The following is an 11711-nucleotide window of genomic DNA, read 5'->3' as shown; positions in this document are numbered from 1 at the left end:
CGTAGTGTATGTGTGTGAATGTGAATGAGTGTGCATGGATGTTTCCCAGTGATGGGTTGTGGCTGGAAGAGCATCCGCTGTGTAAAACACATGCTGGATAAGTTGGCGGTTCATTCTGCTGTGGCGACCCCTGATTAATAAAGGGACTAAGCCGAAAAGAAAATGAATGAATGAATGAACAGTATAATAGGGTGAGTTCATGAAGGGGAAACAGATTACTCTCAATTCAGAGGTCAGTGGAAAAAAACGCAATTTTGTGTTCATCCAGTATGTATATGTACGAAATTTGGATTTTTTATGAATTAATGAGATTTTTAAAACAATATAACAGAATATTTTATAAGTATAAACATGCAGGACTGCTAATGTTTCAATACAGCCACCTTACATATTAGCATATGAATGACATTGGCCAACAGATGGCAGTAGAGGCTTCAGTAACTAATTCACACTGCATATGGTACATATAGGCTCATCTATTGTTTATTATATATACCTGTATATATATTGTGTGTGTGTGTGTGTGTGTGAGAGAGAGAGAGAGAGAGAGAGAGAGAGAGAGAGAGAGAGGGAGATAGAGAGAAAGTTGGAGTTAGTGAGTGTGTGTGTGTGTGTGTATACAGGTTTATGTGGTTTACAGGGACACAAAGTTGTACAGTGACATGGTATGACCTAGTACAGGGGTGTTCAAACTCGGTCCTGGAGGGCCGGTGTCCTGCCAATCTTAGCTCTAACTTGAATCAACATACCTGCAAGGATATTTCTAGAAAGCCTAGTATGAGCTTGATTAACTATCCCAAGTGTGTCTGATTGGGTTTGGAACTAAACCTTGCTGGACACTGGCCCTCCAGGACCGAGTTTAACATCCCTGACCTAGTAGTATTATAATAAGGCAGTTTATGGGGTCGTGTCCCTGTAATTCTAAACTGTTAAAAATCATACATAAAATCTTTTGACATTCACATTTTGCCACAGTTTTACTGTGAGAGTTGGATTCTGTGGTAGGGTCATTAAAAAATTACAGTTAAAAAATACATTATGCCTATGGAGTGTCCCTGTAAACCATGTATACGTGTGTGTGTGTGTGTGAGAGAGAGAGAGAGAGAGAGAAAGAGAGAGAGAGAGAGGGGAAGAGAAAGTTGGAGTGTGTGTGTGTACACTGTACAGGTTTATGTGGTTTACAGGGACACAAGTTATATAGTGCAGGGGTGCCCAAACTCGGTCCTGGAGGGCCGGTGTCCTGCATATTTTAGCTCCAACTTGCCTCAACATACATGCAAGGATGTTTCTAGAAAGCCTAGTAAGAGGTTGATTAACTAGCACAGGTGTCTCTGATTGGGGTTGGAACTAAACCTTGCTGGACACCGGCCCTCCAGGACCGAGTTTGGACATAGTAGTATTCTATTAAGGTGGTTTATGGGGTCGTGTCCCTGTAATTTGAAACGCTTAAAAATCATACTTAAAGTCTTTTGACATTCACATTTTGCCACAGTATTCCTGTGAGGGTTAGGTCTAGAGGTAGGGCCATATAATAAAAAAATTACAGTATAAAATAGATTATGCCTATGGAGTGTCCCTGTAAACCATGTGTACGAGAGAGAGAGAGAGAGAGAGAGAGAGAGAGAGAGAGAGAGAGAGAGAGAGAGAGAATGAGAGCGAGAGGAAAAGAGAGAGAGTTGGAGTGTGTGTGTGTGTGTGCGCGCGTGTGCACACTGTACAGGTTTATGTGGTTTACAGGGACACAAGTTATATAGTGCAGGGGTGCCCAAACTCAGTCCTGGAGGGCCGGTGTCCTGCAGATTTTAGCTCCAATTTGCCTCAACACCCTGCAGGGATGTGTCTAGAAAGCCTAGTAAGAGCTTGATTAGTTAGCCCAGGTCTGTCTGGGGTAGGAACTAATCTTTGCAGGACACTGGCCCTCCAGGACCAGGTTTGGGCACCCCTGGTATAGTGACATGGGTAAGACCAAGTACAGTACTCTATTAAGGTGGTTTACAGGGTTGTGTCCCTGTAATTTGAAATGCTTAAAAATCATACTTAATATAATAAACACATGATATAATAAACAGTTGTTTTTACAGCATAAAACACATTATGCCTATGGATTGTCCCAGTAAAACATGTATACAAATGTGTATGTGTAGTGTTTGCTGGTTTGCAATCCCGGTGATGACTCGATTGTCCTCACTTAATTAGTGAAATATGAAAACAACCCATTACTGAGGACATTCATTGGTCCTTACAAAATAAAAGTTCTTATAAATCAGGAGATGTTTTTATTAGTGTGCAATGATGTGCACTTGTGTCTGTGAGGGCTGTTTTAGGGGTAGGCCATAGACTGTGTCAATAACCCGATAGAAAAACAATAGAAGAATATGTGATGTCCCCACTAAAATAGGAAAATGTGTGTGTGTGTGTGTGTGTGTGTGTGTGTGTGTGCGCGTGTGCTTTACCCTCTCATGAAGGCCACACAGTAGATCAGCAAACCAGTAGAAGGACTGAATGTCTCTGCAGATCCAGACGAAATACAGCCGCTTCAGCTTATACTGACACCAGTCGTCACTGCAACACACAACAGCACTTTCTCCATCTATCTCTACTGTAGACGTGGATGCTGAGTGATCTTTTGATCATTTGTGCACACTGAACTGGGGTATTGTATTCAACAAAGCAAAAGTCACTCAACTGGAGCTTTCATTTCCAGTGTGACGAATGAACCAAAACTAGTATCAGGGGTTGCATTATGTGCTTAATTTGATCAAATCTGAAGTTTTTTTGTTGTTGTTTTCATAATATTTTAATTTGAGATCATAAAAAGTCACCATTTTTACAGTCCTTGCTAAAATAAAACAAGGTATGGTGATGTAAAGTCAAACAAAGCACACTGCTCAGGCTGTAAAAATATTGGTTTCCACACAATCAATTTGATGGAATTAAGTTTACAAATATAAGTGGATTGAACTTAAAACAATTAAGTTGTCCCCAAAAAAACTCAAGAACTGTGTAGTTTCATGTTATTTCATTCCACTTTCATCTGCTTTTCTGGGGCCAGGTCGCAGGGGCAGCAGTCTTAGGAGAGAACCCCAGACTTTCCTCTCCCCAGACACTTCCTCCAGCTCCTCCGGGAGATCCCGAGGTGTTCCCAGGCCAGCCGAGAGACATAGTCCCTCCAGCGTGTCCTGGGTCTTCCCCGAGGCCTCCTCCCGGTGGGAGATGCCTGGAACACCTCCCTAGGTAGGTGTCCAGGAGGCATTCAGAAACAGATGTCCGAGCCACCTCAGCAGCCTTCTCTCGATGTAGAGGAGCAGTGGATCTACTCCGAGCTCCTCCCGAGTGACAGAGCTTGTGTTGTTTCAGCTCATGTTAAATAAGCAGTTTGAACAAACAGCAAATGTCATGTTTTGAGTGCATAATCTATTTAAAATAAACTTTTTAAGGGAAATTTAACATGGATTAGGCAGATGCTTTTATCCAAAGCAACATGCATTTAATCAGTTCATGCACTCTCTGGGAAACAAATTTCATACACTGCAAAAATTGCTTTTCTTGCTTATATTTTTGGTCTTCTTTCTAGTCCAAATATCTAAAAATTCTTAAATCAAGAAGCATTTTCTAGGCAAGCAAAACATATTGTCTTGTTTTCAGAAATAATAAGCCAATATTAAGAGAGTTTATCCTTAAAACAAGCAAAATAATCTGCCAATGAAGTAAGCAAATTAATCTTGTTTTTCCTTTTGACATAAGATTATTTAGCTTATCCCATTGGCAGATTATTTAGCTTGTTTTAAGGAAAAACTCACTTAATATTGACATATTATTTCTATAAACAAGACAATATGTTTTGCTTGCCTAGAAAATTCTTATTGATTTAAGAATTTTTTGATATTTGGACTAGAAAGACCAAAAATCTAAGTAAGAAAATCATTTTTGCAGTCTGACCCCACAGCAAACAAAATAATTGTCCTACTGGAAGCATTTTTAAAGAGTTTTTGTTCTTGTTTCTAGTCCAAACATCTTAAATATCTTAAATCAAGAAGCATTTTTTAGAAATATAAAAATATTTTTCAAAAATGAGTCAAAATTAAGTGAGTTTTTCCTTGAAATTAGATTATTTTACCTGTTTTAAGAAAAGAAATCACTTCATTTTGACTTATTTCTAAAAACCAGACAATATTTTTAGCTTGTCTAAATGATTTGGACTAGAAACAAGACAAAAACTGCTTTAGTCAGAAAAAGTGCTTTAGCTATAGGAATGCTGTATGCATTCCCTGGTGAAAAATCCAGCTGAAACCAGCCTAGGCTGGTTTGCTGGTTTAAGCTGGTTGACCAGCCTGGTTTTAGAGGGGTTTTGGCCATTTCCAGGCTGGTTACCAGCCTTTTCCAGCCTGGTCTTAGCTGGTCAGGCTGGAAAATGACCAGCTAAATCCAGCTAAAACCAGCTTGACCAGCCTGGTTTAAGCTGGACATAGCTGGTTTTGGCTAGGCTTCCAGCCTGGAAAGGTGGTCAAGCTGGTTTTAGCTGGTCATTTTCTAGCCTGACCAGCTAAGACCAGGCTGGAAATGGCTGGAAACCAGCCTGAAAGTGGCCAAAACCCCTCTGAAACCAGGCTGGTCAACCAGCTAAAACCAGCCAACCAGCCTAGGCTGGTTTAAGCTGTTTTTTTCAGTAGGGTTGTGTAAAGTAAAAATGAGAAAAAAGAATAACAATATAGTCATTAAGGAGACCAATTATGCCTCTTTTTACAAGATCTAAAATAAATCTCTGATATCTCTAGAGTGTGTGTGTGAAGTTTCAACTCAAAATACCCCACAGATAATGTTTTATAACTCTCTGAAACTGACCCTTTTTGGCTTTGATCCTAACTGTGGTGTTTTGGGGACTGTCGCTTTAAATTTAAATGAGATTGTGCTCTTTTCAGAAGAGGGTGGAGCTACAGATGTCTGTGTGTCAGCATAGTAGTACATTCAAAAACAAGACTAATGTCCTATGCTAAAGCACGGGGCTTTCTCTCTTTGATGACATGTACAAATGGAGAATGTCAATCAAAGTGTTTCTGCAAACTGTTTATATCACGTGTGGTTATAAACAATACAATTAGTACATTATTATTATTATTAGAAGTTGGTTATATTCATACACTATTCTCTGTGATTAAACCCCTTATGATAGTGATTTTTGCATAATAGGTCCTCTGTAAACAAATTCAAAACATAATGACCACAAAATGATTATTTATCTTGAATTTGGGTATGTTGCTAGAGCTGTGATTTACAGACACTTCAGCTAGCGTGATGGACAAGTTGTTTTCTCACTCACTAAAGTGCTTGAAGGACACAAGCGAACGGCGTTACTCCGATCCCTCCTGCCACACACAGGCTGACCTCATAATTAAACACCTCCTCTGACGGACTGCCGAATGGACCATCCACGTGTACCCTGGGGTCGGGACAACAACCACAACAACCAATAAAATCACAGATGTGTGGATACTGTATTTATTTTTCTATCTGCATCAGAATTATAAATTAAAAATTAAAAAGAGCGAAAATCAAGAGAAACTAAAAATTTATTATCTTTCCATTTCTAAAGATCTTCAGTAACTAAAAAAATATTTTTATAAATATATCCATTTAATAAATCTGTTTTGTTCAAACGCACCAAAAATACACACACCGGCCACTTTATTAGGTACACCTTACTAGTACCTGGTTGGACTACCTTTTGCCTTCAGAACTGCCTTAATCCTCCATGGCATAGACTCAACAAGGTACTAAAAATATTCCTCAGAGATTTTGCTCCATATTGACATGATAGCATCAAACAGTGGCTGCAGATTTGTTGTGCTGCACATCCATGATGTGAATCTCCCATTATACCACATCCCAAAGGTGCTCTATTGGATTGAGATTTGGTGACTGTGGAGGCCATTTGAGTACAATTGTCATGTTCAAGAAACCAGTCTGAGATGATTCACGCTTTATGACATGGCGCGTTATCCTGCTGGAAGCAGCCATCAGAAGATGAGTACACTGTGGTCATAAAGGGATGGACATGATCAGCAACAATACTCAGGTAGGCTGTGGCGTTGACACGATGCTCAATTGGTACTTGTGAGCCCAAAGTGTGTCAAGAAAATATTCCCCACACAATTCCACCACCACCACCACCAGCCTGAACTGTTGATACAAGGCAGGATGGATCCATGCTTTCATGTTGTTGATGCCTAATTCTGACCCTACCATCTGACCTCCGGCATCAACAAGGCATTTGTGCCCACAGAACTGCCGCTCACTGGATATTTTCTCTTTTTCAGACCATTCTCTGTAAACACTAGAGATGGCTGTGCGTGAAAATCCCAGTAGATCAGCAGTTTCTGAAATATTCAGACCAGCCCGTCTGGCAAAAACAACCACGCCACATTCTTCCCCATTCTGATGCTCGGTTTGAACTGCAGCAGATCGTCTTGATCATGTCTACATGCCTAAATGCATTGAGCTGCTGCCATGTGATTGGCTGATTAGAAATGTGCGTTAACAAGCAGTTGGATAGGTGTACCTAATAAAGTGGCCGGTAAGTGTATTCCAGTACACAGGTATTTGATAAGCAAATTTCCATGAATTTTCCCAAAACATTTTGGGTTCATTTATTTTTCCAAAACTTTTCCAGGCCTGTAAAATGCCTGAAATCCATGACTTTTCCAGGTTTTCAGGACCGTATGAGCCCCGTGTAATATTGGTTTTATCTATCTACACCATTAATGAGGAAGAATTATTCACTAAAACACTGAATACTGTCCTCTCTTGGCATAATTAAAATCAGGAAGGAAGCAAACACACACACACACACACACACATACACACACACACACACGCACACACACACACACACACATAGGCATAAAGAAAAAACACACAAACAAATAAGCACACATCCACTAATGCACACAGGATGGGGATGTGCAGTCATTTCCCACTGTAAAAGCTCTTTTACGGGAGGAAATGATGTCACAGATTCTGATTGGACGGTGAAGCTTGTTAAAAGTCTGTCACCTGACACCCCGCCCACGCAGTGCTGGAAAACTGCGGTTTTCCCAGGAAATTACATGGTCGGAGGGTTGTGACCTTTCCCCTCCTCAAATGCAGCATCTGATACTAGATCAGACCTTCATGAACCAGAAGACAATTCTCCCAGAAGGCAGAAGACGACTTACGTGGGATATCGCCTCTGGTGCATCATGGGAAGGATCTCAGAGCTGTTTGGTGATTGAAGCAGCAGCTGAGAAAACCTAGCTGAGAAATGACAAAGAAAATAAATCAAGATTAGGCTACATGTATAAATAACAGCAGGCAGCATAGTGTGCAGTGTTTTGGGTGGTTGTTTATTTGTTTCTACGAGGTTAAAAATGGTTGTTAGCGTGTTGCTAAGTGTTTTAGCATGTTGCTGTGTAGTCCTTAAGATGTTGTGAGTGGTTGTTTACCTGCTATATGGTTGATAAAGGGTTCTAGGTAGTTGTTATCATGGTGCTAAGGATGCTATGGGTTTTAACCTGTTGCTATGTGATTGCTAAGAGCATCCGAGTAGTTGTTAGCATGTTTTTAAGCAGTGCAATGTGATCTAAGGTGTTGTTGGGTGAGTGATAAATAGTTTTTAAGTGGTTAGCATGTTGTTATGGTGTGCCAAGTGTTTTGGCATGTTGCTGAGTAGTCTTTAAGATCTTGTGAGTGCTTGTTAACCTGTTATATGGCTGCTAAAGTGTTCTAGGTAGTTGTTATCATGGTGCTAAGGATGCTACGAGTTTTAACGTGTTGCTATGTGGTGATTAAGAGCATCTGAGTAATTGTTAGCGTGTTTCTAAGGGGTGCAATGTAACCTAGCATGTTGTTGTATGGGTGTTTTGGGTTGTATGGGTAACCTGCTATATGGTTGCTAAAGGGTTTTGGTAGTTGTTACCACGGTCTTATGAATGCTAAGCGTTTTAACCTGATGCTTTTTGGTAGCCAAGAGCATCTGAATGGTTGTTAACATGTTTCTAAGCATTGCTATGTGATCTAGGATGTTGTTGGGTTGGTGATAAGAGTATTTAAGTGGTTGTTAGCGTTTTAGCATGTTGCTGTGTAGTCCTTAAGATGTTGTAAGTGGTTGTTAACCTGCTATATGGTTGCTAAACGGTTTTAGGTAGTTGTTATCATGGTGTTACGGATGCTAAGTGTTTTAACCGATTGCTATGTGGTGGCTAAGAGCATTGAAGTGGTTGTTAGCATGTTTCTAATGAGTTCTATATGTTCTAGCATGTTGTTGTGTGGGTGCTAAAAGTTTTTGAGTGGTTGCTAGCATGTTGCTAAGGAATGCTAAGTGTTTTAACGTGTTGCTGTGTAGTCATTAAGATGTTATAAGTGCTTGTTAACCAGCTATATGGTTGCTAAAGGGTTGTAGGTAGTTGTTATCATGGTGTAAGAATGCTACGAGTTCTAACCTGTTTCCATGAGGTGGTTAAGAGGATCCAAGTGGTTGTTAGCATGTTTCTAAGCGGTGCTATGTGACCTAGCATGTTGTTGTATGGGTGCTACGAGTTTTTGAGTGTTTGTTATCATGTTGCTGTGTAGTCCTTAAGATCCTGTGAGTGGTTGTTAACCTGTTATATGATATGCTAAAGGGTTTTGGTAGTTGTTACCACACAGAGTTACGGATGCTAAGGGTTTTAACCTGTTGCTTTGTGGTAGCTAAGAGCATCCGAATGGTTGTTAGCATGTTTCTAAGCGGTGCTATGTGATCTAGGATGTTGTTGGGTGGGTGCTAATAGTTTTTAAATGGTTGTTAGCATGTTGTTATGGTGTGCCAAGTGTTTTAGCATGTTGCTGTGTAGTCCTTAAGATCTTGTAAGTGGTTGTTAACCTGCTATATGGTTGCTAAAGTGTTCTAGGTAGCAGTTACCATGGTGCTAAGGGTGCTATGTGTTACATCTGGCTGTGCATCCGAGTGGTTGTTAGCATGATTCCAAGTTGTTCTATGTGTTATAGCATGCTGTTGTGAGTGTGCTAAGAGTTTTTGGGCAATTGTTAGCATGATGCTAAGGGGTGCCAAGTGTATTAGCATGTTCCTGTGTGGATGCTAAGAGTTTTTGAGTGGTTGTTAGCATGATCTTACGGTGTGCCAATAGTTTTAGCATGTTGCTGTGCAGTCTTTAAGATGTTGTGAGTGGTTGTTAACCTGCTATATGGTTGCTAAAGGGTTCTAGGTTGTTCTTATCATGGTGCTAAGGGTTTTAACCTGTTGCTTTGTGGTAGCTAAGAGTATCCGAGTGGCTGTTAGCATGTTTCTAAGCAGTGCTATGTGATCTAGCATGCTGTCATTTGAGTGCTAAGAGTTTTGAGTGGTTGTTTGCATGTTGTCACGGTGTGCCCACTGTTTTAACATGCTGCTGTGTAGTCTTTAAGATGTTGTGAGCGGTTGTTAACCTGCTATAAGGTTGATAAAGGGCTCTAGGAAGTTGTTGCCATGGGTTGAAGGGTGCTAAATGTTTTAACCTGTTGCTTTGTGATTGCTAAGGGGACTGTTAAAATGTTGCTAAGGGATGCTGTGTGTTGTAGCCTGTTGATATGTGGTCGTTAAGAGTTTCTGAGTGGTTATGTGTATGTTGCTAAGGCGTGTTATACATTTTAACCCGTTGCTATGTGGCTGCTAAGTGCATCCGAGTGGTTGATAGCATGTTTTTAAGGAGTGCTATGTGATCTAGCAAAGTGTCATGTGGGTGCAGAGTTTTTGAGTGGTTGTTAGCATATTTTTACAGTGTGCCGAGTGTTTCAGCATGTTGCTATGCAGTCCTCAAGATCCTGTGAGTGTTTGTTAACCTGCTATATCTGCTAAAGGGTTCTAGGTAGTCGTTACCATGGTGCTAAGGGGTGTTATGCATTTTAACCTTGCTTTGTGGTTGCTAAGAGCATGCAAGTGTTTGTTAGCATGTTGCTATGGGGTGTCAAGTGTCTTAGCATGTTGTAGTCCTTAAGATGTTGTGAGTGGTTGGTAACCTGCTATATGGTTGCCAAAGGGTTCTAGGTAGCTGTTACCATGGTACTAAGGGTTTTAACCTGTTGCTTTGTCATTCCTAAGAGCATCCGAGTGTTTGTTAGCATGTTGCTAAGGGGTGCCAAGTGTTTTAGCATGTTGTAGTCCTTAAGATGTTGTAAGTGGTTGTTAACCTGCTATATGGTTGCTAAACGGTTTTAGGTAGTTGTTATCATGGTGTTACGGATGCTAAGTGTTTTAACCGATTGCTATGTTGCGGCTAAGAGCATTAAAGTGGTTGTTAGCATGTTTCTAATGAGTTCTATATGTTCTAGCATGTTGTTGTGCGGGTGCTAAAAGTTTTTGAGGAGTTGCTAGCATGTTGCTAAGGAGTGCTAAGAGTTTAACATGTTGCTGTGTAGTCATTAAGATGTTATAAGTGCTTGTTAACCTGCTATATTGTTGCTAAAGGGTTGTAGGTAGTTGTTATCATGGTGTAAGAATGCTACGAGTTCTACCCTGTTGCTATGAGGTGGTTAAGAGGATCCAAGTGGTTGTTAGCATGTTTCTAAGCGGTGCTATGTGACCTAGCATGTTGTTGTATGGGTGCTAAGTGTTTTTGAGTGTTTGTTATCATGTTGCTGTGTAGTCCTTAAGATTCTGTGAGTGGTTGTTAACCTGTTATATGATTGCTAAAGGGTTTTGATAGTTGTTACCACACAGTGTTACGGATGCTAAGGGTTTTAACCTGTTGCTTTGTGGTAGCTAAGAGCATCCGAATGGTTGTTAGCATGTTTCTAAGCTGTGCTATGTGATCTAGGATGTTGTTGGTGGGTGCTGATAGTTTTTAAGTGGTTGTTAGCATGTTGTTATGGTGTTCCAAGTGTTTTAGCATGTTGCTGTGTAGTCCTTAAGATCTTGTAAGTGGTTGTTAACCTGCTATATGGTTGCTAAAGTGTTCTATGTAGCAGTTACCATGGTGCTAAGGGTGCTATGTGTTACATCTGGCTGTGCATCCGAGTGGTTGTTAGCATGATTCCAAGTTGTTCTATGTGTTATAGCATGTTGCTGTGTGGGTGCTAAGAGTTTTTGGGCAATTGTTAGCATGATGCTAAGGGGTGCCAAGTGTATTAGCATGTTCCTATGTGGGTGCGAAGAGTTTTTGAGTGGTTGTTAGCATGTTGTTAAGGTGTGCCAATAGTTTTAGTATGTTGCGGTGTAGTCTTTAAGATGTTGTGAGTGGTTGTTAACCTGCTATATGGTTGCTAAAGGGTTCTAGGTTGCCGTTACCATGGTGCTAAGGGTTTTAACGTGTTGCTTTGTGATTGCTAAGAGCATCCGAGTGGTTGTTAGCATGTTTCTAAGCAGTGCTATGTGATCTAGCATGCTGTCATATGAGTGCTAAGAGTTTTGAGTGGTTGTTTGCATGTTGTCACGGTGTGCCTATTGTTTTAACATGCTGCTGTGTAGTCTTTAAGACGTTGTGAGCGGTTGTTAACCTGCTATAAGATTGATAAAGGGCTCTAGGAAGTTGTTGCCATGGGTCGAAAGGTGCTAAATGTTTTAACCTGTTGCTTTCTGATTGCTTAGAGGACTGTTAGCATGTTGCTAAGGAAAGCTGTGTGTTTTAGCATGTTGTTATGTGGTCATTATGAGTTTAAGTAGTTGTTAGCATCTTGCTAAGAGGTGCTACGTGTTGTAGCCTGTT

The 11711-nt window shown here is 40.5% G+C and overlaps 1 protein-coding gene across 1 annotated transcript in view; it reads right to left on the bottom strand.

Moving 5' to 3' along the window:
* LOC130241491 (NADPH oxidase 4) overlaps nt 1-11711 on the bottom strand; it is a 62055-nt gene that overhangs the window by 9375 nt on the left and 40969 nt on the right. The window contains exons 13-15 of the mRNA XM_056473293.1: nt 7212-7290; nt 5318-5437; nt 2454-2562 (exon numbers count right to left, since the gene is read on the bottom strand). Of these exons, the coding sequence (XP_056329268.1) occupies nt 2454-2562; nt 5318-5437; nt 7212-7290 (308 nt within the window). The remainder of the gene's footprint in view (nt 1-2453; nt 2563-5317; nt 5438-7211; nt 7291-11711) is intronic.

This window comes from Danio aesculapii, chromosome 15, assembly GCF_903798145.1.
Source record: "Danio aesculapii chromosome 15, fDanAes4.1, whole genome shotgun sequence".
NCBI classification, from domain to species: domain Eukaryota; kingdom Metazoa; phylum Chordata; class Actinopteri; order Cypriniformes; family Danionidae; genus Danio; species Danio aesculapii.
This window is presented reverse-complemented; position numbering and strand designations above follow the sequence as displayed.